This window comes from Dasypus novemcinctus, chromosome 27 (genome assembly GCF_030445035.2).
Source record: "Dasypus novemcinctus isolate mDasNov1 chromosome 27, mDasNov1.1.hap2, whole genome shotgun sequence".
NCBI lineage: Eukaryota > Metazoa > Chordata > Mammalia > Cingulata > Dasypodidae > Dasypus > Dasypus novemcinctus.
The window spans coordinates 23,997,359-24,021,741 of NC_080699.1; the positions used below are offsets into that span (position 1 = coordinate 23,997,359).

The window sequence follows — 24,383 nt, forward strand, 5'->3', positions numbered from 1 at the left end:
CCCTTGAGACCCTCAAACAAAGACTCTTGGGAATCACTGTCTACATCGCACAGTATCTCGTGCACAGGAACTGCTCAACAAACGTTTGCTAGATTAACTAATGAAGTAAAAATTCGATCAAATGATTGTTGCTATGATGCCACACAGCAGTTTAGATAGATTTAGGGAGCGAAACCGACATAAGATATGACATTATAAACATACCTACAGCCTGATGGGACCAGAAAATCTAAATTTGTGCCCCTTCCTGGGCCCAGGCCCTGAAGAACATACAACAGCATTCCAGAAGCTTTTGCAAACCTGCTTCCCTGAGCGTGTGTCGCAGTGGCAGGCTCTAGAATATTTTGGACACAAGGCCCTGAAAGCCCTTCCCCTTTCTGTGGCCCAGTCTGGGGACGGTGAAGAATGGACCTGAGCCACGAGCTCTCAGAAGAGCCCACCCACTGTCCTGGCTGACGGCACCGCCCAGGCAGGAACTGAACTCAGAGCCCAGGACTCAGCTGCTGACCCTCACCCCCACCCACTTTCACATGCTTCCCCCATTTCAGCAGACTCTCCAGGATTCCAGAAGCTTCCACGTGCTTAAAGACATGGAGACACGGGCATGATTTGAGGCCCCAATTGCCCTGACTCTCCAAGTGGAAGGGAGGAGTCTCTAGGCGTGAGAGGAAAACACCTTGGAGGCTTCTGTGCATGCCGCAGGACCGCCCTGCCCACGATCCTGGGAAGCAGGATCCCCGGTGCCAACCGGCCTGGCCGTCTGCTGCGGAAGGAGGGTGTGGCCGCCAGCAGAGCCAGCCTGAACGCCTGAGGCTTCTGCGCACTGCAAGACGCCAGGTACACCACAAAAGCCAAGGCCCGCCATGTTGTCCGGTAACACCGAAGACCGACCCTGGCTCTGCCTCACCAGGAGGGACTGTCTCCTCAGCGTCCTGCCCTCGTGCCCTCAGTTCTGAAGGCCAAGTGACCCCTGTGTGGTGAGAGCAGGGCCCACACTCCAACCAAACACCCCTATGCTCATTTCTTACGGAGTCCTTCCAGGCCTTTAGGAAAACATGACGCCCCTGGGTCAACTGGTGTGTGTGTGAGGAAAAATTGAAAACCCACCTATAGAAAGCACGTATCCACACATATGCACATGTATTTATCTTATGGCTGAATTATGGCCCCCAAGAGAGAGGCGCAAGTCCTAACTACTAGTCCTTCAACATGACCTTTTTGGAAACAGGGTCTTGGAGAGAGAGTTATGATGGCCCCTAATCTGACATGACAAATGGCCCTCTAAGAGGAGGGAAAACTGGACAGAGTACACTTAGACATATGTCTGTCCGTGTGAAATGACAGAAGCAGAGCCTAGAGGGCTGCACCTGCAAACCGAGGACCCACAGGTGGAAATTATTTTATGAATCCCAAAAAGAGAAACATCATGTTTGTAAACTAATCTATTCCTCTGGGAGTGATACCCTTTGATTGCATGAAACTCAGCTGAGGGGCCTTTGATTCGATGATGTGATAAGATGGCTTTAGGGCTTTTGATTGGACCATGTTCCTGAGGCCTGACTCAGGTGGAATCCCCAGCCCCTCTCTGGGTTTAATATAAACGGAAGGACAGAGACTCACTCGGAAAGAGACAGGATAAAAGGGAACGGCCATTTTCGATTCTGCCGTGTGAGAGAGAAGACTCCAGTTTTGCCCACAGCTGAGCTGCAAGGACAGAAGCCGTAAGGGACAAGCCCTACACCAGGAGAGAGGGGCCAGCAGGACCACTTAAGTACGAAGCCCCAAGAGGCTGGGCCCGCAGAAGCAGCTCAGGAGGAGACGGTGAGGCGGGGGGAGGCCGACGCCTCGGCCGGGACCGCCCGCCATCTTGCTGAACCGTGGCAGCCGGCCTGGGTGAGGAAGCACCTCCTACGGTGGCGTGCGGTGGCCTTTTCACAGCTTTCACCCCAAATAAATCCCCTTGGTAAAAGCCAGCACATTTCCAGTATTTCACATCAACAGCCCTTTGGCAAACTGAAAGAGCAGGGGCCTCCCCCACAGAGCGAGCGGGGCCCGGCCGACACCCTGATTTTGGGCCCTTGGCCCCCAGATCTGCAAGACTATTGGTTTCTGATGTCTGAAGCCACCCAGTCTGTGGTGCTTTGTTACGGCAGGCCTAGGAGACCAAAAATATAGAGAAAATAAGAGTTTCTGTGTATGTGGAAAAATCTACATAATTTCTAATTTCTAAACCTCACCACGGAGGAAGGGCAGGCTCAGAGAGATGAAAAGGAATTGCCCAGGACCACGTGGCAAGTAAGCAGAAGGCTCAAGGCTTTCAACCAAGTCTTTCAGAGGCCAGGACCCACGCCCTCTCAGTTTTGCTACGCAGCTTCTCGCGGTCATAAAAGAGGCCCCAAGGAAGCCCTGTTTATTCAGGGCGTAAGAGGGGCACACGTTGGCTTTATTCCAGCAGCCATAGCATGAGGTAGAGCCGACGCCCTTCCCTTCATTTTAACTCACCCCGTTTGCAACCTAATCCAAAGGCTCAGTCCTGAGCCTTCATCAGCCAGGGTTCAACCTTCCCTCAGCCATTCAGCGATAGTGTCTGAGCACCTACTATGTGCTGGCACACAGAGAAGCTTGTAGCATTCTCACTGCAGGCCACCTACCCCCCAGCTGGCCTCCGCTCTGAACCCCAGCCCCGTCCCCACATGGGACTGGCCCTGGCAGTGAAGACTCATTGATACGCAGCAGAGTCCAAAATCACAGGCTTGGCAGGAAGTGCCATCTATACATAGCTCCGCCATTCTGTAAGCACCGCTGGCTTCTTCTGAATAAATGCTACCCTACATTAAATGCCAGAATTCGGCGAGCAATGCTGCATGTTTGCGATGAGATTGAGAACTAAAGGCAAGATTGATTCTGATGTGAACACCAGCAAAGCAAATGGGTTTTTGAAAACCCTATAATTTCCCTGCAACCCTTGACTTCACTAAACACACATTTTTAGACTACAGCACAGTTAGGTAGGCATCAAACAAAAATGAGGTAGTCTAATGATGATTTATGTGTAGGATAACCTTCTATAAAGAATTCTGCACTGATTTCAGGGTAACTTACAGAGGTGCCAACTTAACCAAACAATTCCGCTTGCTCTGAGTCCACTGCCGCGGCATGATCCGGAGACGAGCACTTGCCTGCAATTGTCTTAAATCTGCTGAAATTCACCCAGTGGGTGCTCTGGAAATGCAGTGCCTGCCATGAACTAAATGGAAAAGCAAAACACGACACATGCACACGCTGCCAGAGGCACCTGGTGAACACGAGACGTTCTGCTTGACTGAGGAGCCGCAGTGGATGGATCTGGAACCAACCAACTGGCGTGCAACTGCAGAGCAGTCCGCCTGCCAGGATGTTGGAAGGGGTCCTGGGAGCTGCAGACACATGTGCCAGCTTGGGCCTCAAGGGCTCGTGGGGGCCGAGATCAAAGCTGGAGTTCTGATACACCTCCCCTGGCTGTGTGACCTGGGGCGGGTCCCTAATGCCCCTAAATCTTGGTTTCCAGCCTGCTCACAGAGTTTAAGAATGTTTCTCTGTCAGCGGTGGTTGGGAGGAGTCAGTAAAGGAACGCTTTAGATAAGGTGAGCTCTTACGATAGATGAAGGTGATGCAAGCATCAGAGCACAAGATGAGAGGCGGCTCATCTTACTGATGGTGTCCTGGGTTCAAATCTGGCCCTGTGGCCTTGGGGAGGGGACCAACCCCTCTGTGCCTCAGGCTCCATGCCTGCAAAATAGAGACGTGTCCTTCTACACAGGACACTTGTGAAGATGAGATGAAACGACATGCGGAAAGCACTTATCACACAAGGGCCCAATAATTGATGTTATATTATTACTAACCATTGTTATTGCTACGATGGTCATTTCAGTTTAGACCATCTAACTAGGGAGGAAACTCCTCTATTTCTTCTTTTTAAAAATATTTATTTATTTATTTCTCTCCACTTCCCCCCCACCCTGGTTGTCTGTTCTCTGTGTCTATTTTTGCTGCGTCGTCTTCTTTGTCCGCTTCTGTTGTTGTCAGCGGCATGGGAATCTGTGTCTCCTTTTTTTTCTGTGTCAGCTCTCTTCGTGTGCGGCGCCATTCCTGGGCAGGCTGCACTTTCTTTCACGCTGGGCGGCTCTCCTTACAGGAGGCACTCCTTGTGCGTGGGGCTCCCCTACGCAGGGGACACCCCTGCGTGGCAGGGCACTCCTTGCGCGCATCAGCACTGTGCATGGGCCAGCTCCACATGGGTCAAGGAGGCCCTGGGTTTGAACCGTGGACCTCCCATGTGGTAGACGGACGCCCTAACCACTGGGCCAAGTCCGCTTCCCCTCTCTTTCTTCTTAATGCTTCTTTATCAACTCTAACCCGGGAAGTGTGTTTTTCAGTTTTTGAAGGGAGGAATTTCTCTGTACCCCAAGGAAGAAAATAAGGCTGTCTGAGACCGGGGCCTCCTTCCCCGCAAAGCAAACGATAGATGAAAACAACAAAAAAATGAAGGGCCTTTTTGTCCATTGCCTTGGTGAGGGAAGTAGTCGCTATGGTGAGTTCCTAGGACAGCCCTCGGCCCGGGGTCTCTACAGCGTGTTACAATGGAAAGAGCTTGGCCTTTGGGAGCCAAAGCTTTGCGTCCAAGCCCCTTCCTGCCATATACAAGCTGTGTGACCTGCAGCCAACTGGTGGGCCTCTCTGAATCTGTCTTTATATCTAAAGATGGGGGCAGAGTGCCTGCCTCATTGGGTAATGGATGAATGATACACGGTGACTTGCAGCTTCCTGCCTGCACACACGTGTGTCTTAAGTGATTTCTTCCCTTTTACTTCTGTTCTAACTGTGCACATTGCCAAGTCTCACTGCATCTGTTTCCTGCTCTGTAAAATGGGGGAGGCAAAGGGGGTAGCATGAGGCACAAATGAGATTGCATAGAAGCCTTCATAACTGGTAAAGTCGTAGGGGGTCAGCAGGGAGTATTGAAGCAGGGTTGGGGCCCTTTGAGCAAAGGAGCACCAGGCAGCCCGTGGGTTCCATCTCTACTGTGTTAGCACCAAAACACACTCCTTCCCTCCTTCCCGCACGTGTTCCAGCAACGTAAGTCATCGGCAGGTGCCACGCCAGGCTCACGTGAATAGAGAGAACAGTAAAACCTCGTCCCGGGGCTTGCGTGTCCCTCAGTCCACCCAGGTGAATCCCAGAGGGTCATCTGTGGAGCCCCAGCACCTCACAGTTCTCCCAAGATCCCATCTGGGGAAGCCCAATGTCTCATCCCAATACCCCCGCTTTCCGGGTGGCTACACCCCCCGGCTCACCGGTGTTCCTCCAGCCCGGCCCCCGGAAAGGGCAGCACGGGCAGGCATGGGAGATGGTGGCTCTGGAGGAGACAGGGCTGAGTGGGTGGGATCCAAGACCGGACAATCCCCCTGAAGCTGGGTGGGCAACGTCCCTGATGCATCCCCACAACTCCTTCCCCAACTGAGAAGAATTCGAGTCTCCTCCGAGGCGTCCGTTTCATCTCAAGCACTCCAGGTGTGGTAGGTCTCATCATCCCCCACTTTGTAAGTGAACAAACAGCGACTTTGAAAGTAACTTGTTCAAGGTCACAGCTCAGGGCCAGCAGACTCCACAGCCTGTCTTCTCTCCACCACATCCCCCTGCCACGTCTGTGAATGGTCTGCCTCTATCTTTTGCCCGATTTTCTATCGGGTTCCTTTTTCTTGTTGATTTGCAGTACATTTTTAAAAATATGTTCCATCCATTAATTATTTATGAAGTGATATAGAACTTAGGGGCACAGATAATGGAGTCCGCATGCATGGGTTTAAATGGCGGCTCTACCCCTTACTAACTTTAGGGCAATTAGCTTAGCTTCTATGTGTCTCAATTTCTCCATCTGTAAAATGGGAGAATAACAATCCCCATATCTTCAGATTGCTGTGAAGATTAAATGTGCTAAACCTGTAAATACTTAGAACAGAGCCTGGCACTTTAGTAAATACTAGTCATTATTATGATTTTACCCTTTCATTTGTTTTTCTAGAACTGGACAGGGCCTTTATGAGTGAAGCGGACCAGCACCCTTTGCCGAGTCCTCTCTCCCCACTTCCACTAACCTTCTGGGCATATCCCCAGATCACCTCGTCCTGCGCGGGCTTCTGCCAGGCCGTCACCTCCACCAAAGGGGGCAGCAAGGCCCGACTCCAGTCCCTCCCTCCCCTTCATGGTGCCAGCAGGGCTGCTGCTGTCAGAAGGGATCCAGCCTCTGCTGTGTCATGCCCTCCATGGGGAGGCACCATGCCCTGGCCAGGAGCCCCTGAAGAGAGGACATAGGTCACGGTCATCGCGGACTCCTCTGCAAAGTCTGGTTCTGGACCTGGGGGGCCCCAGTGCCACTTGTTACAGTGCCTGGAGCATGTCACTTACCTCAGCCCAGGCTGATTATCCCAGCCCTTCCTCTCCATGTGCCTAAAACAACTGAGATCTGGGATCCCCAAGGTGACAGCTGAACAGCAGAGCATCACACAATGAACCCAGAGAAGTGGGCCTGGAGCAACCCAGTGGGAATGGAGATGAAGGTCCATGGAGCTAGTCCAGGCAATGCCACCCATTTGCTGTGTGCGCTTAGGCCAGCCTGGCCCCTTCCTCCCTTCCAGGAGCCAGGGCAACAGGGCAGAGCCCTCATCTCAGCATCAGCCTTGAGCATCGTCCATGGGCACTGGGGCCTCCTGCCCTCGATGTTTATATATTCTCATAGAGGAGATGAGGGAGACTGGAAAAATACTACAGGACATGATATGCGTTTTGACGGAGGAACTGATAATATTCTGAGGGCATTCAGAAAAGGCTCCCCTAGAAGGAGGCTCCTCTGGCTGATTTCTAAATCCACACTTAGCAGAAACTGTGAAACGCATCTGGAAGAAATGGTATTTGAACCAGACTTTGAACACAGGTAGGTTTTAGACAAAGAGGCAAAGAAACCTAGTAGTAAAAGAAAAGTCCCATGAGTGGTTAAAATAGTGCACCTGAGGGAAATGAAGTGGCTCAAGAGACTGGGCTCCCATCTACCATATGGGAGGTCCTGGGTTCAGTTCCCGGGGCCTCCTGGTGAAGGCGAGCTGGTCTGAGCGGAGAGCTGGAGCACAAGCAGAGCTGGCCCGCACGGCGAGCTAGTGCAACAGCAACAAGATGACGCAACAAAAAAGAGACACAGAGGAAAGACAATGAGAGACACAACAAACCAGGGAGCTGAGGTGGCTCAAGCAACTGAGCGCCTCTCTCCCACGTTGGAAGGTCCCAGGATCGGTTCCGGGTGCCATCTAAAGAGAAGATGATGAAAAGAGAAGCAGACACAGAAGAACACACAGCGAATAGAGAGAGCAGACAGCGAGTGCAAATGGTGGTGGTGGGGGGGCAGGAATAAATAAATAATAAAGCCAAACTCTGGACACCAGGAAAAATAAATAAATAACATGGCTGCGAGGCAGAGGTGAGAGGGAGATCCCGAGACGGGGGAGCGCATTGGTCGGTTTCTTTTTCAGCACATGAGGGGTCTCCAGAGCCCTCCTTTCCAGCTCTAACAGCCTCTGCTTCCATCTGCCAACGTGAGGTCCAAAGTGGCTTCCGGGCACCACCTCTTCTTTCTTGTCCCCGGTCCAAGCTGGGGTAGACTCACTAGGTCCAAAGCAACCTCAGCCTTATGTAATTAGCAAGTTGAATCTGCATCCCGAAGCCAAACATCAGTGTCGACTGTTCTGAGATTTTCCATCCCCGCTCGTCGCAGCTGACAGCAGGCACTGAATCCTAAATTCCTGGGAGTCAGAGCTCTTTGTATCTCCCACTGGGCCAAAAACAACGCAAGTGACCGAGAAAGCCTTCTTGTTAGACTGGTCGTTTTGTTCACTGATCTCGAAGCTGGAAATCTGTTGCTCTTCAGGAAAGCCAAAGCCTCCGGTGGCCACGCACAGCCAGAGGTCAGCAGGGGGCTGGCGACGTGTCACTGTCCCCAGGCAAGTGCAGGGGACAGAGCCGAGCCCTCCTGTTGTGCTGGAACCTGAGCCCTGCCAATCCCTCGTGAGGCGTGGGCTCCAGAGAGCCAGCGGGAAAGAAGTAGCTGGGAAGGTCCCAGCACCGAAGCTCTAGAGCCTTGGGTCAGTTGCTTAACTTCCCGGGGCGTCAACATCCTCACTTACAAAATTGAAAAAACATAAAATAAAACCCTCCGCTCCCTCTCTTAAAGGGTTATTGTGAGGATTAGAGATAATACCGTATACGTAGAGTGCCTAACACAAACCGGGTCTCTATACATGATAGGTATTACCATTAATCTTGTAATTATCATTATTACTCTGTGGCAGGTGCTAGGCTGGGCCTAGAGATAAAGAGATGAAAAGATATCGCTGCACACTCTCCCGCCGCAGACAGAAATGACTGCCTGGACCGTGAGGAGCCACGAGGGCCTGCCCCAGGGACGGGGCCAATCCGTGCTGCCTGGCAGACTCACGGGTGGGGGCACACGAACCAAGCGTAATGGGCGGAGGGGGAGGTGGGGGGTCTGCGAGGAGAGAGGGGCATCATCAGGCCGGAGGAGGCAGCTTGGTCAAGCGGAGGGAGGCAGGCGACCCGTGAGAGCCTGGAAATCCAGGCCTCTGAGGACAGTTGCTGCAGGAAGGTAGAGAGAGGGCGGTGGGCTGGCTTGAACAGAGGTGGGCTGCCATTAGGGGGCTCTGCCTCGCAGCGGGAGGCCTTTGCCGAGAGGATACCTCTGCCCAGACTCATCCCTGCCCCTGCTCTCCCCACCCTCATCCAGGGTCCCCGCTGTGCCCCCGGCTTTGTCAAGGCACGAGGACAAGCTGGCATTCAAGAGCCCCGTCCACACGGACAAGGGGACTGGCCCAGGGAACTGGCAAGACCCATCTGGCCAACAGCTGAGCAGGGTCCAAAACTCCCCGCCGGGGCCAAGACAGCCAGTCAGGATGCTGGCAAAGAGCATGCTGGGAAACTCCCACAAGGAGCCCACGTCGATATCATCGGGTCTGGTGGAAATTAAAAGCCATTAGGAACAAGGCTGGGTTTATCTCCACACCCAATAACTCGCATTGTAATGGTGATGGTGCAGATGGGAATTAAACCACATCTTGGCTTCACCAGATCTTGATTTTAATTGACGGTTGTGCACAGCCCCTTGCTCCGGAGAGCCAGGTCACCTAAAGACCAAGGCTCTTGGGAGACAAGAAAGGGGTAGGAGCCTTCCAGATCACAGGTGAGAGGCTCTGCGCTTTTACACACGTGCACCTCTAAACAGGACTGAAGGAAGATGACGGTGTGGGGGTGGGGGCGTGGGGAGCTCTGGGGAAAGGTAGCAGCTTTGGGCTGTCTCTCAAGCCTCTCCCTACCTGGGAAAAGAGCAGCCCCAAAGCCAGGCAGGGCTTCACCCACCAGGCCTGGCAGCTCCCACCCCCGGATGGGGACAGCCAGTAAGGAAGACCCATGAGCTGGTACCCAACCACAGAGGCAGCTCAGCCTGGAGCCTTGGACCGCCCCCCAGGACCCTGGGAGAGGGGCCCTGAAGGGTCAGCTCCCCTCCCAGTGGCCTGCACGGGCCCCGACAGGCCCCCACCTCTCGAAGGGTTTGCCTCCTAGGGCCCAGGTTGTCCGCATCAGCCGCCCCCAGCCTCCCCCTGCTTTCCAGCACCTGCTCCCGCAGGCCCTGCCTATGGAGAATCTGAGCCCAGCCCTGCCGACGCAGAGATCAAGGTCAAGGTCAACACAGCTCCTCCTGCCCCAGAAGCCGACCCTCAAGTGTCAGAGGCTAGTACCTCCGGCACCTCCGGCCTTCCTTAACTTCATTAAATCGACCCCCACCGTGAGAAGCTGCTGTCCATTCTCCCCACTTCTAAACACACAAAACACACACACACACACCAGGCGTAGTGTGAAATGGATGGTAGAAACTACTAATTTTTATGAAAATAAACCATTTGCATTTTTTCCAAAATTAAGTCAGGCAGCATGTGGGCCCTCGTTGTGAGCCTCACCTTTAGATCTGGGACGCCTCGTGAGGAAGCAAAGGCCACTCTCTGGTTCTCATGGATTCCTCTGGGAGCATGTTAGGTGGATTCGGGTGCTTTGGGAAGACTGTTCATGGATCTAAAATGTAGCTTTAGAAGGATCTAGATTATGGATGGGGCTGGAGGGCTAGGCAGGGAGGAATATTCTCTAAGGCTAAAGGAAAGAAGGGGGTTCTACAGAACCAAAGTTTAATACAGCCCTGCAGATTAGCATCAAGCCCACTTCCCTGATAATTATGCCCTGTGGGGCCACCAGCCCAGTCCTGACATCAAAGGCAGCCCTGGAGCACCAACTACAAGGGCAGCCTGGGGGAAGCTCACGGCCTCCAGCTCCGAGCACAGGCGCCAGGTTAACCTCCCCTCGCTCCCGTCTGCGCTGGTCTTCTGATGACCTCACGCCCACTGTGTTCGCTCTCGCTTCAATGGCCTTGTCCACTGGGGTTCCCATGTTCCTTCCGAATGCACCCCACCACCCACTCGTCCACCCCTGGACCATTTAATGGGCGCTTACCCCGAAATGGGCAAGGCCGTGGGTTTGGAGGCAGGCATGTGCGGATGAATACAACCCAGCCTCTGCCGTTGGGAAACCCCGTCTAGTGGGGGACGCAGATTCCGGCACGTGGTAGAAACACATCGCAGCAGGACACAGCGAGTACAAAAAGGAGGCAGCGCTCCTTCCATCTACGGGTAAAAACAGCTACAGATGGCCCTCGCTATGTGTTGGGCGGTGTGCTCAACATTTACTGATTTAATTCTTGCTTCGACCCTCTGAAGTAGGTACTGCTATTATCATCCCCATTTTACAGTTGGGGAAACTGAGGCACGGAGGGGATAAATAACTTGGCCAGTTAGTAAGTGGGTGGAGTTAGACCCAGGCAGTCTGGCCTGAGAGTCTACGCTCTTGATCACACGACTGGACTCAGGGCCCGGGCCCCGGGCCACCGCTTCCATGAAGCTTCCCCTTCTTGTCCTTCTCAGACCAGGGAAAGTCGTCACTGCCGAAGGCCCACATTTAAAGCCTCCGTGGTACCCAGGGTGACGCTTTACTGGGCACACTCGTCTGCGTGGGGGAGGTGGGGCCACTTGGGGTTCCGCACACAGCTGGGTTCCAGGCCCTACCCCTCCGCCTCACGGATACGTGACCCAGAACAAGCACCGCTGCTTCTTGGAGCCTCAGCTTCCTCTTCTATAAAGGGGAGGGGAGAAAGCACACGTATGCGCTTCTTTATGAGGATAAAATGAGATCATATATGAAAGTTTCGTAGCCCAATGCCTGAGCTCTTAAAGTAAGCACTCAATAAATTTAAAAATCATTATTATTTTAATCTGAGCCCATAAACTCAAGTGCATAAGAAATACCACATTTCTTCGTGTTCTTTAAATCAACTTAAATCTGCCTCTGCAGGAAATTTCAACCCCCATCGTGTAGTGGGGCTTCCCCCAGGGATGCGTCAAGGCCCGGGGTTGTTCTGGTCCTTGCCAGCCCCTTGTCCCTGCCTGCTAATCCTTTGGGCCACAGGCTGTACATTTTCATGCCTCACTTAGACATAAGAACTATGACCCAGACCCAAACCCACAGACTGTTGGACCCAACACCCTCTTCCAGTGGCTTCCACCGAGCAGCCTGCAGTTCCCTCCCGTCTCCTGTTTTCACCCCCTGCCCACAGAGGGTCTCTTCCCCTGCCAGAATACCTGTCAGAACCTTCCCTGTTAGTTTATGCTTTTACGAAAAGACAGGAAGAGCAGCTGTCTCCACATAGCTTCTGACTCCCATCCCACCAAAAGCTCTGAGGCCAAGAGAAGCACAGGTCTGGCCATCTGCTTGGGGGAGAAGGAAGGAGTCCTGACAGCAAAACACAAACGAGGGTCTCAACAAAGCATCCTGCCACGCTGGTGGGAAATGTTCCTGAGCAGTGGTTCTCACCCTCGCGATGCACTGGAACTACCTGGGGAGTTTTAAAAATGTAGATGCCCCGTTAGACCCCGGAGAGCTTCTCATTGGGTTTGGCCCAAGATTTGGTGTTTGGGTTGTTGGTTTTTTTTTTTTTAAAAAAAAAAGCTTACAGGGGTTCTAATGTGTAGCAGGATCAAGAACTCATGCTTGGGAAGCGGATGTGGCTCAACAGAGCATCCGCCTACCATCTAGGAAGTGCAAGGGTTCAATACCCAGGGCCTCCTGGCTCGTGTGGTGAGCTGGCCCACGCGCAGTGCTGCGGCACACAGGAGTGCTGGCCCATGCAGGGATGCCCCACGTAAGGGTGCCCCTCACACAAGGAGGGGCCCCTGCGCAAGAAGAGCCGCCCTGTGCGAAACCGTAGCCCACCTAGGAGTAGCGCCACGCACACGGAGAACTGATGCAGTAAGAAGACACAACAGGGAAACGGACTTTGGCCCAGTGGTTAGGGCGTCCGTCTACCACATGGGAGGCCCGCGGTTCAAGCCCCGGGCCTCCTTGACCCGTGTGGAGCTGGCCCATGCGCAGTGCTGATGCGCGCAAGGAGTGCCCTGCCACGCAGGGGTGTCCCCCGCGTAGGGGAGCCCCACGCGCAAGGAGTGCACCCATAAGGAGAGCCGCCCAGCGCGAAGGAGGGAGCAGCCTGCCGAGGAATGGCGCCGCCCACACTTCCCGTGCCGCTGACGACAACAGAAGCGGACAAAGAAACAAAATGCAGCAAAAAGACACAGAAAACAGACAACCGGGGGAGGGGAGGAGAATTAAATAAATAAAAATAAATCTTTAAAAAAAAAAAAAAAAAAAGAAGACACAACAAGGGAAGCAGACTTGGCCCAGTGGATAGGGCGTCCGTCTACCACATGGGAGGTCCGCGATTCAAACCCCGGGCCTCCTTGACCCGTGTGGAGCTGGCCATGCGCAGTGCTGATGCGGGCAAGGAGTGCCGTGCCACGCAGGGTTGCCCCCTGTGTAGGGGAGCCCCACATGCAAGGAGTGCACCCTGTAAGGAGAGCCGCCCAGAGCGAAAGCAAGAGCAGCCTGCCCAGGAATGGCGCCACACACATGGAGAGCTGACGCAGCAAGATGACGCAACAACAACAAAAAAGGAAACACAGATTCCCGTGCCGCTGACAACAACAGAAGTGGACAAAAAGAAGAATACGCAGCAAATGGACACAGAGAACAGACAACTGGGGTGGGGGAGGGGGGAAGAGGAGAGAAATTTAAAAATCTTTAAAAAAAAAAACAAAACAAGTCGCAACGAAAAGCAACACAGATCCCCAGTGCCACCTGATGAGAATACAAGCAGACACAGAAGAACACACAGCGAATGGACACAGAGAGCAGACAACTGGGGGGGTGGGGGGAGGGAGAAGTAAATAAATACATCTTTAAAAAAAAAAAACAAAAGAACCCATGCTTTAGAAGTTCCACGTGAAGTTTGTCTTCCCCAACTAACCAGTAACCTCAAGGAACAAGGGTGACCTTGCACGACCAGCTGGAGGACGTCAATGCTGGAGAGTACCCAGAGAGCAACTGGTCAAGTTCCTGCCCTTTAGAGAGGAGAGTCACAGGGTGTAGACAGAGAAAGGAAGGAAAAGCCGCAGAATTCCTACACGGCGCGGGATGAGAGGCAAATGCTGAAGGGGTGGGGGTGGGGACCCAGAGTTTTATAACTGGAGGTCTGGAGGTGCCTTGAGGACCTGAGGTCCTCTCTCTTGGGGTTTCCAGGCCAGTCTTCCTGTTCTGGGGACTCCCATGCTTAGGCAAAAGAATTGAAACGAGGGTCTCGTAATCACAGCAGTTCTACAGCATCGTGTTCACCTCATCCACCAAAATCAGCCACAGGGTGAGAACAGCTAGAATTCCAACAGAGCCTTTAGACAACACATGAAAAAAAGAGTCCCCGCTCCTGTTTATTCAGGCCGGGTCCCCTGAGAATCCACTCTTCATTACTCTCGTCATCCATTCAATCCAAGAACACAGCGGTCAAGATCCCAGACCTCCAAGGAGCCTCGTCCCCCTCCTCTCTCACCACCCTGCACACATGAGGTGCTTCCAGCCCTGCCTCCCACCCCTAAGAGCAAATCCAAGGTAAACCCCAGACACCAAGGAGGAGGGTGCCCCCAAAGGAGAGGGACCCGCGCTGTGTCTGCACAGGACATGGACACAGGGGTCTTCTCACTCCACACAGATGGACCAGGCCACGACCAAAGCCTCACCACATCCACCGCGAATCACGCAGCAGAACCAACGTCAAGATCTCGCTCAGCTCGACCACCGGCTCGGGCCACGGCCCCCCGTTCCTTTCTTACCTGGGATGATGGAGACGGTGTCTTTCTCCCAGGACACAACGCTAACATATTCCTGCACTGAGGAGGGGATGAGGCACTTGAAGACGGCCACGTTGCCACGCATTGACCTTTGGTCCTCCACGCGGACGGTGTAGGGTTCCCTGAAAACTGCAGAGAGATTGACGGGCGGAGAGAGGACAGTGTCATGGGGCCAGCAGGGACCTGGTGGGGGCCCCGCGAAGGGAACAGAGAGCCAGCTCTACTCCCTCAGAACCCCCTACTCCCTTCCGCTATCACCCCCTTTCCCTCCCACCCACCTACGCAGAAGGTCTTGCCGTGAGTGCCTTCCTGACAGGCTCTGCCTGAGCAACCTTCTCCATCAACCATCTCCCTGCTCCACTGGGCAACCTCAGAAATACCCTGCCTCCCTCTCCAAGACCAGAAATCCAAGTTCATCTTTACAATTTCCATAGGAATGAACCATAAGAGATTATAAGTACCTGAGGGCAGCGCCTGAGCACTGCAATGTACACATATTCAACAAGGGGATGTGAGGGCAATAAGGAAACATGCTAGAATTCCTCTAAGGAAACCAAACTTGATCTCCATATTCTTTGGGGCACAGTGACCACAGTTTTCCAAATGAAGAACTGAGACACGTAACCAAACGACATATGTTTATGCCACTTGAATGTGAAAGGCAACCTGGGAGATGTAGTTCAGATTCTGAACTTTCTGGAAAGGCTTGGTGATTTTTAAGGACAATGGGAGAGAATATTTGAACCCGTGATTGTCTCTGAAAATTCAGAACCCCAGAGGCATGGTTACTGTCTCCAAGATTCAGCAAAAGAAACCACCCTGTCTGCTTTCTCCCACTTCCTAAGACCACCTGCAGCCTCTACTAGGCCCTCCCACCGCAGCCGTGCCCTGACCTTCAGAACCATCCTCAGCCCCAGGGCTGGTCTCTACAGCCATTCTGAGTATTGGGTCCCATGGGGGGCTGGTCTGGCCTTGGGAACAGAACTGAAGGTACCCTGCTTCGGCCTGGTCCGCCCCTGCTTGGCCTCTCCCAGAGCTTGCCCTGTTCTCCCACCCCTTCTCTGCCAAGCAGAGCTGGACCATCCAGAGCCCCGCTGCCTGCCGACCTCGGTCCTCAGCAGGCCCCTGGGCACCGTGCCCTCCTCCTCCCCGCTCGGCGGTTGCCAGGGCGACACTTAAGGCCCTGGCAGCCCCTCCGGCTGTGCACCTGCAGCCCCTCTGGCATCATCAAGGGCCTCTTAATTGGCTGTGTTTCGTGTCGTCCTGGCCCTCCTTGGCCCTCCCCAGATCTTTTCGCTCCCCTTCTCTATGTTGTGGCTTTGAAGGGCAAGAGAAGCAACTGAGTGGAGGAAAGAGAAGGAGAAGGGAGACATGGCAGTTCTCTGGGTCTAGGTTCCGGCCCTTCCGTGGCCTGGGGCAGGACACCACCTCCACGTGTGAAGAGCACAGAGGAGACCCAAAGGGGCTGACCCTGGAGGGAGGCAGGGCAGGGAGAGGAGAAGGGCTGGGGTTTGGGCACAGACCACCAGAGAGCCAGTCCCGGGAAGTCAGCAGAGGCTAATGGCTAAGAGCATCGGACAGACAGGCCCTGCCAGCCGTGTGCTGCAGGTCAAGAGCTGACTTCTGGAGCCTCAGTTGCCTCATTTGAAAAGGGGGAAAATAATCATTATTATTATTATTATCAGAGCTAGTACTTCTCCACAGTCACTGAGAAGGTAGAATGGAATGGTGACTGTGAAATGCCTGGCATGCAGATGTTGGTTTTCATTATAGCCTTGCCTCTTGGAAAAGTGACTCAACCTCTCTTTGTCTTAGTCCCCTCATTTGTAGGAAGCACTTTACAGGATTATTGTGAAAATATCATCCAGGCCCCATGATGGGCATGGGAAAGGAAATGTGCTGTCCCTGGCTCTCACCCCAATCTCCACGGCTGCAGAGGCCTCAGGGTTCCCAGCCCAGCTCCTGGTGTTGTGTTTAGGGAAACAGTCCCAGGGACCTACTCCTAAAAAGAGATACTGTGGCGAGCCCCCTGAGCACATCCCATCCCCCAAACTCACCAATGGAACGAAGACAGCCCAACCCTTTGTCCAGGGACCCTATGCCACCTCAGCCCCTGGACACACCCTTCCCGGCTATGGGGACCCTTGCCTCCCGAGGGCACGCTTACTCGCCTGGCAGAGTCTGCCACTAGGCAGTGGGGTTGGGAGGCCTTCCGGTTCCCGTTCTCCTCTGCCCCCACTGTCACCAGCAAAGATGGCACACCCAAGGCCTGACGCCATCGTGGTCACCGTCGGAACCCCTCCTGCCCTCTCCCTCTCCAAAAGCTTTCCGAGGAAAAGCATTCCAAACGGTTCAGTTCTTCATTACTATTTGAGGCGCCCCTACAACTGACTGTGACACTCCCGTGTATCGTGATTGCTAAGAGGAGCTGCTCTAAGCCATTCCCTCGCCCCTAGAACTAACCCAGAGAAAGGAGGCTTCCCAGCTTCTTGAAAGAGAACATGTGATAAAACCCTGCTTCCTTGTCTCCATCGACTCTTCCAAAGACCCAAATCCTTCACTGCTCAAAGTTTTCCAGTATGAATTCTACCTAAAATGCCTGTTTTCAGGAAGTATATTACTCAAATGTCTATTGGGAACCAACACCTTCAAGGATGAACAGCAGTGGGGGTAAATTCCACCAACATAAGACGGGGCAAAGGATTCACAAGAGGACATACCATAAGATTCCATTTATATAAAGTACGAAAGGAGGCAACGCTGCTCTTTATTGTTAGAAGTCAGGCTACTGGTTATCCTTGGAGCGGTGTCCGAAAAGATCGTGAGGAGTTTGGGGGGGAGGTGGCTGGCGTTTTTTTTCTTGACAAAACATAAATTAGTTAGATTTTGTGAAAATTCGTGGAGCTGTATACTTATGATATGTACACTTTTCTTTATGTATATTATTTTCAAAAAAATATATTTGTAAAGGAAACTCATTGGATACTTTCTGTACATCAGGCGCTGACCTGTACACGTTACTTAACTCAAAAAAGCCCAGGCTCGTTTAATCGTCACATGTAGGGAAGAACAACCCGGTACTAGCATCAGCCTTGCAGAAGGGAAAACTGAGGCGTAGAAAGGTGTGCTGTACCTGAGGACACACAGCAAGTGATAGCGCTAAGATGCAAAAGGGAATAAGGAAACTGTCCTCCAATGAGAGCTTTCACCCAGTGAGTTCTTCCAGGAGCAGGTTGCTCACACATCCTCCTCCCTCCCCGTTCTAGCCCTTCAGACCCGAGCCCCCCAGCCCAGGAGCGGGCGCCCAGCCCCCTACCTGCTTTGACGCGGATATTGGGGCTCCGGATCTTGCCGGCGGCGTTCTCCGCGGTGCAGAAGTAGTCATTGTCGTGGATAAAGCTATTGAAGGCGGAGGGGGAGAAGGGGTAGAGCTGCAGCGTCCCGTTGGCGTGGACGTGCCGGATGTGCGGCACGTCGTAGATGTCGTCCCCCGTGGCCAGGTACCATCGAAGGGCCGCGCTGGGGGAGCCCGCGGCCGGGCAGGGCACCACCACCCCCACGGAGCTGGAGAAGGTCACCTGCTGCAAGGAGTCATTTACAAAGTAGAGGCTGGTGCCGACATCGTCAGGGCGGGCTGCGGGGAAGGCAAGAGGGGGCTCCGTTAAGGTGCGCTCGGCTCAGACACTCTGCGGCCATGGAGCAGGCAGGGCCCCCCACTCATTATTGCACCACGCGGGTGGCAGCCTTTCAATGCACACACTACGCACTGGCAGTACCCTAGCACTGGGGCTACACAGGTGAATGAGGGACAGTCCCTGCCCTATACTCCCTACGGAAATCCCCAGTCTAGACAGGGACGGCGAAAGTTTAAACGTCTCATCTCCCCAGAGCCCCAGAGAGAACGCAGCCCTGCGCGCCTGTTTCAGGCTTCTGACCTCCACAACGGTGAGACAGTAAACTCATGCTGCTTTAAGTCACTGGATTAATGGTCCTTTGTTACAGATGGAATAGGAAACGAATACCCCATGTGATGGAATATTAAGCAGCCCCAAAAAGGAATGGAGTACTATTATATATGCTATGACAGGGACTCTTGAAAACATTGTGCTAAAAGACCATATGATTCTATTATATGAAATTCCTGGAAGAGGCAAAGCCATAGAGACTGAAAGTATATTAATTATTGCCTAGGGCTTGGGGACAGTTGGGGGAAATGGGGGCGACAGCAAATAAGATGGGGATTTTTGGGGAGGGTGATGAAATTGTTCCAAAATTAGATTGGTCATGGTCGCACAACTCTATGAAGGGAAGCGGACGTGGCTCAACTGATAGAATGTCCGTCTACCATATGGAGGGTCCAGGGTTCGATCCCCAGGGCCTCCTGACCCGTGTGGTGAGCTGGCCCCTGTGCAGTGCTGCTGCAAGCAAGGAGTGCCACGTCATGCAAGGGCACGCCCGCATAGGGGTGCCCCACGCACAAGGAGCGCATCCTGTAAGGAGAGCCGCCCAGTGTGAAAAAAGCGCTACCCACCCACAAGTGGCCCTGCACACACGGAGAGCTGACACAGCAAGATGATGCAACAAAAAAAGAGACACAGTTTCCCAATGCTGCCAGATAATGCAAGTGGATGCAGAACAACATACAGCGAATGGCCACAGGGAGCAGACAACAGGGGTAAAAGGGAGAGAAATAAAAATAAATCTTTCCAAAAAAATTCTATGAATATCCTAAAAACAATTGAATCGTTCATTGAGTTGTATGGTATGTGAATTATATCTTAATAAAGCTGTTAAAAATATGTCGAACTAAAAAAAAAAGTTCCATCTCCCATGCCAACCCATGAAGTTGCCATGGACTCTGATGTGTTGGGGGTTCCAAAGTCACAATGCACTATTGTTATCCAAAATTAGGAGAGATACCAAAATGCTTAGACAAATAAGTAAGTGCAGGGAAGCGGTTGTGGCTTAACGGATAGAGCATCCGCCTACCATATGGAGAATCCAGGGTTCAAACTCAGGGCCTCCTGACCCGTGTGGTGAGCTGACCCACACACGCAGTGCTGCCTGAGCACAAGGAGTGCTGTGCCACACAGGGGTATCTCCCATGTAGGGGAGCCCTACACACAAGGAGTGCGCCCGCAAGGAGAGCTGCCCCATTTGAAAGCGCAGCCTGCCCAGGAGTGGCGCCGCACACACGGAGAGCTGACGCAGCAGGATGGCACAGTTTCCTGGTGCCGCACGATAAGAATGCAAGCAGACCGAGAAGAACAGAGCGAATGGACACAGAGAGCAGACAACGGGGGGGGAAGGGGAGAGAAATAAATCTTTAAATAAATAAATAAGTGCAGGCAATCCATACCCATTACTCCATTCATCTGCACAAAGCTGAGAAGGGAAGGGTATCACCCCCTTTTACAGGGCAAGGGATATAAATTGCCCGAGATCTCATGCAGCAAAAGTTGCCGAACTGAAACTGGAACCTCCAGCTCCTAAAGAGGAAGACTCTCAAAACCCGCGCTGTAGGTGCGGGGAAGGCCTCCGAGAGACAGGAGCCTAAAGCGATGGCCTCCACCTCTCCAGGCCCTTTGGACAAGGCCGTTGCCCCAGCGAGCTGAGTGAGACGCAGCGCGCAGGGAGGGTCAGCAGACGTGGCTTCTGGGCCCAGCACCGACGCCGACTGCCCGCCGCCTCCCCGCTCGCATCGGGTCATCTCTCCTCCCGCTTGAGAAATGGGGGGAGGACGGGCAAGGCGGCGAAGGCCCTCCCCTCGCGACACGCCGCCACGCCCACCGGCAGGCACAGGGGGTCAGTTCCCTGGGGGGCGGCCCCTTCCTCCTTGCATCCCAGCGTAAGGCCCGGGACCGGAACTGGGTCCCTCCCTCCCTCCCTTTGAGAAGGGAGGAGAGGAAGGGTCCCAGGCCTTGAGCTCGAAGCCGCGGTCTCTCCGCCAGGAAGATCTGGGCGCAAACCAGCCACGCTGCTGCGTGTTTCAAGAACGACGCAGGGGACCTCAATTTCCACAACTTTATGAGTAGGGGAAGGGGGAGCGCACATCCGGACTGTATTACTATGCTTGGCTTTTTCTCCAGGGAGAATATACGGGGCAGCTCGTGGAGGAAGGCCGTTAGGCCTCACTGGCCGGGCCACTTCACACCATCTCATAAAAAGCTGCGCTGAAGCCATTAGCGGCCGTGCTGGGAAACGCACCGGGGGGCGGGGGGGGGGGCTCCTGGCTGCCCCGGCGGCGCATCCTCTCCGCAGGAGCTGCACCCTCAGCAGCTGAAACCCGCTCCGACTGGGGAGGGGGCCCTTCCCACCCTGCCCCTCCTCCCACTGCCTCCCACTGGGAGCGCCACGGTGCTGGGAGTTGAGCAAGTCTGCTCTGGGAAGGGGAAACTGAGGCTCCCGGTACAGCAATGTGCAGTCTTTAGGGTGTTCCCCAAGTCCGAGACATCATCCCATTTAACAAGCAAGCAAACTGGGGTGCGCACAGGCTCCCCCTCGGATCCACACCAGGTCCCTGCCCCCACACGCCTGCCCGCCTGATGCTAGCCTTCCTTCCCAGAGTCACAAAACGAGTATTTATTAAGCATCATCTCTGTGCCAGGCACTGGTGTAAGCTCTTTTAATCCTCACAACAACCTGATGAGGCGGGTGTATTAGGCAGCCAAAGGGGTGCTGATGCAAAATACCAGAAATTGGTTGGTTTTTATAAAGGGTATTTATTTAGGGTAGGAGCTTACAGGTACCAGGCCATAAAGCATAAGCTCCTTCCCTCACCCAAGTCTATTTCCACGTGTTGGAGCAGGATGGCTGCCGACGCCTGTGAGGGTCCAGGCTTCCGGGGTTCCTCTCTTCCTGGGGCTCCTGTTTCCTCTGTGAGTTTACTTCCTGGGGCTCCAGTTTAAGGCTTTAGCATCAAACTCCAACATTAAGAACCCACAACTCTGTCCTTTGCCATGCCTTTTATCTGCGAGTTCCCACCCACCAAGGAGTGGGCACTGAGTGCCCTCCTGGCACAAGAGTTTTACCTGATTACCTAATCAAGTAAACCTCTGAATCCAATATAATCTAATATGCCCAGAGGAAAAGATCAGTTTACAGACATAATTCAATATTTCTTTTTGGAATTCATCATTAATATCAAACTGCTACCGCAGGTTGGTATTATCTCCAGTCGGAAGTTGGGGAAACTGAGGCACTGAGCGACCAAAGCAACCTGGCCAAGGCCACACAACCAATACTAAGGGGCTGGGGGCCAGAAGTCGACAGCCTGAGCCCTGCATCTCTTCTCTTAACTGTGGCATCACGCACAGTAACCATCGCAATAATGAGTGGGCGTACACCTTCCACAGACCCACCCACAGCCCCACCATCCACTCTCAGCTGGCCAAGAACGGGGATAAATGCACACACCCTTCTCCTGGGCGTGGCCTCTGCAGGTCTCTGGACACTTCAGACATTGCTTTCTTAGCCTGTGGGAGCAAGGACACTACTGTGGGTTCTGGACTGCTTCCGAGACACTCTAGGTCATCAGACACGCTCATCTGGCGGCTGCACGGATGGTTCCCAAAATCCACCCAGGAACAGTTAGATGCTACACTGTGCTGACCAATGGACTGAGGACACCAGCAGAAGTCCGACGGGGAATTCAGGACTTGTCTGATTCACAGGCTAGAGCAAGTAAATACTTAAGGATGCGTGTGATGGAACCTTCTGGAATGATCCAGAACCAACAACGGTCCAGCTAGCCCCCTGATTTTTTTTTCAAAGATTTATTTTTTTTTTATTTCTCTTCCCTATCCCCCGCCCCAGTTGTCTGTTCTCTGTGTCCATTGCTGCGTGTTCTTCTTTTTGTCTGCTTCAGTTGTTGTCAGCGGCACGGGAATCTGTGTTTCATTTTTGTTGCGTCATCTTGCTACGTTAACTCTCTGTGTATGAGGCGCCATTCCTGGGCAAGCTGCACTTTCTTTCGTGCTGGGCAGCTCTCCTTACAGGGTGCACTCTTTGCTTGTGGGGCTCCCCTACGCAGGGGATACCCCTGCATGGCTCGGCACTCCTTGCACGCATCAGAACTGCGCCTGGGCCAGCTCCACATGGGTCAAGGAGGCCTGGGGTTTGAACCACGGACCTCCCATGTGGTAGACGGAGGCCCTAACCACTGCGCAAAGTCCGCTTCCCTCCCTCCGCCCCATTTAATTAACCTCAGGTCAGGCCTAGGGCGGGGTATATCACAGATGGCAACTCATTTCAAGCTCATGAATCCCCAGGGGCTATTATTATTTCCATTTTACAGATTAAAAAAAAAAAACCACAACAAACTAAGACTCTCAGAAGTCAACTAATTTACCCAAAGTTACACAGCATGTGGTGCTGGAGCTGGACTGGCCCCCAGCTTTGCCTTCCTTCAGGGCCCGGGGATGGACCCACTCTGCTGCACTTCAAGAGCCACACCGAAGACAAGTCAAAAGAACCCACAAAATCCTGGTCTCCAGTCTGGGAACCCCCACCCCCACTGAAACACGCATTCCTCGTCTCCTGCTCCTCCAGACAGCCCCTGCCCAGGCCTCCCCGGCTCCCACGGGGACATCAGGCATGATGACACCTGGCTTCTGCGCTGCTGGGCCTCGGATCTCGCCGGAGCCAAGGACACCGGGTTCTCAGCTACTACAAATGGGTAGATTTAATTGATGAATTGACTGGGATTGTCCAGCCACCTGTCAGGGCTGATGAAATGGCAGATTTATAGCGCAAGGCGAGTAGCCTCATATTTCTCCCACCCCGGGATGTGAGCGGCTGTCTTCTGAGTCTGGGGGAACCGGGGAAGATTAGACAAACCATTTATTTCTGCTTACGGCTCTGACAGTGCATTGCCATTATGAAACATCACCCTCGGGTGTAAAACAATAGCATTTGCACTTACATCGGGTTCATATTTTACCATCACATGGCACCTGTCAGCCCGGAATGCAGAAGTCCTTAAATAAACATTAATTTAGCCTCACCCCACCTGCCAAGGGAAAGGAGTTGGGGAAACTGGGGCATCACTTCTGTGGTGATTTGAAAAGCAGGTTCTCGAACTTCATCCACTCCTGTGGGCGCAAACCCCTTGTGGGTAGGGTCTTGTGGTGAGGCAACTTCAGCTAAGGAGTGGCCCATCTCCACTGGGATGGGTCTTGATCCTACTACAGGAGTCCTTCATAAGTGGAATGAAATTCAGAGAGATAGAAAGCCACAGGAAGCAAGAAACTGAGGGTCAACAGAGCCCCGAAGAGAAGGAAGTGACCAGAAGAGGCCACCATGTGACTCACCGTGTAATGGAGGAGTCCGGGACCAACACAGCCAGCAGCCGGCCCCAGAACGCCAGTCTTAGGGGACAAAGCTTCCCCTCAATGATGTCTTGATTTGGCCTCAAAACCGTGAGCCATTAAATTCCCATTGTTTAACCAACCCATTGCATAATATTTGCTTGAGTAGCCAAGGAAACTAAAACCACCACCAGGTAGCTCAGATCTTGGGCGCATGCCAAGCACTAGACAGAGGCTGGACACAAAGGCTCCAGGTCAATAGCCACAGACCCTGGGTGTGCTTCATCACCCAGGGATAGAAGACGGAGTCATGAGACCCGAGAGCCTCGCTGTGGCCTCTGGAAAAGCAGGCTCCCCCTCTGCAGGCTCCCGTTCCGAAGCTGGGTGCTCGGGAGGCATGATTCCCCAGACAGGGCCCCGGGCAGCACACAGAGCCACCGTCCCACCTGGGGCGCTCTCCTGACCTGCAGGGTCACCTCAAGCAAGCTGCTCGAGCTCTGGGCGTCTCAGTGTCCTCACTTACAAAGGGGAGGGGGGCGGTGATTGCACCCTCTTACCTGCCTCACGGGGTTGCTGGGCAGGCGAAAGGGGATGGGAATGGACTGGGTGCCCCATAAAAAGGCCAGCCATTTGATTCACGTCCCAGCTCTCCCCAAGGGCAGCCTCCTCCAGGGCAGCCCTGCAGGATTTAAAACGC

The 24,383-nt window shown here is 53.5% G+C and overlaps 1 protein-coding gene across 1 annotated transcript in view; it reads right to left on the minus strand.

Annotated features, from left to right (window-relative positions):
* Positions 1–24,383, minus strand: part of DSCAML1 (DS cell adhesion molecule like 1) — a 334,417-nt gene that overhangs the window by 298,702 nt on the left and 11,332 nt on the right. The window contains exons 2-3 of the mRNA XM_004452913.5: positions 17,695–18,012; positions 14,361–14,507 (exon numbers count right to left, since the gene is read on the minus strand). Coding sequence (XP_004452970.2) covers positions 14,361–14,507; positions 17,695–18,012 — 465 coding nt within the window. The remainder of the gene's footprint in view (positions 1–14,360; positions 14,508–17,694; positions 18,013–24,383) is intronic.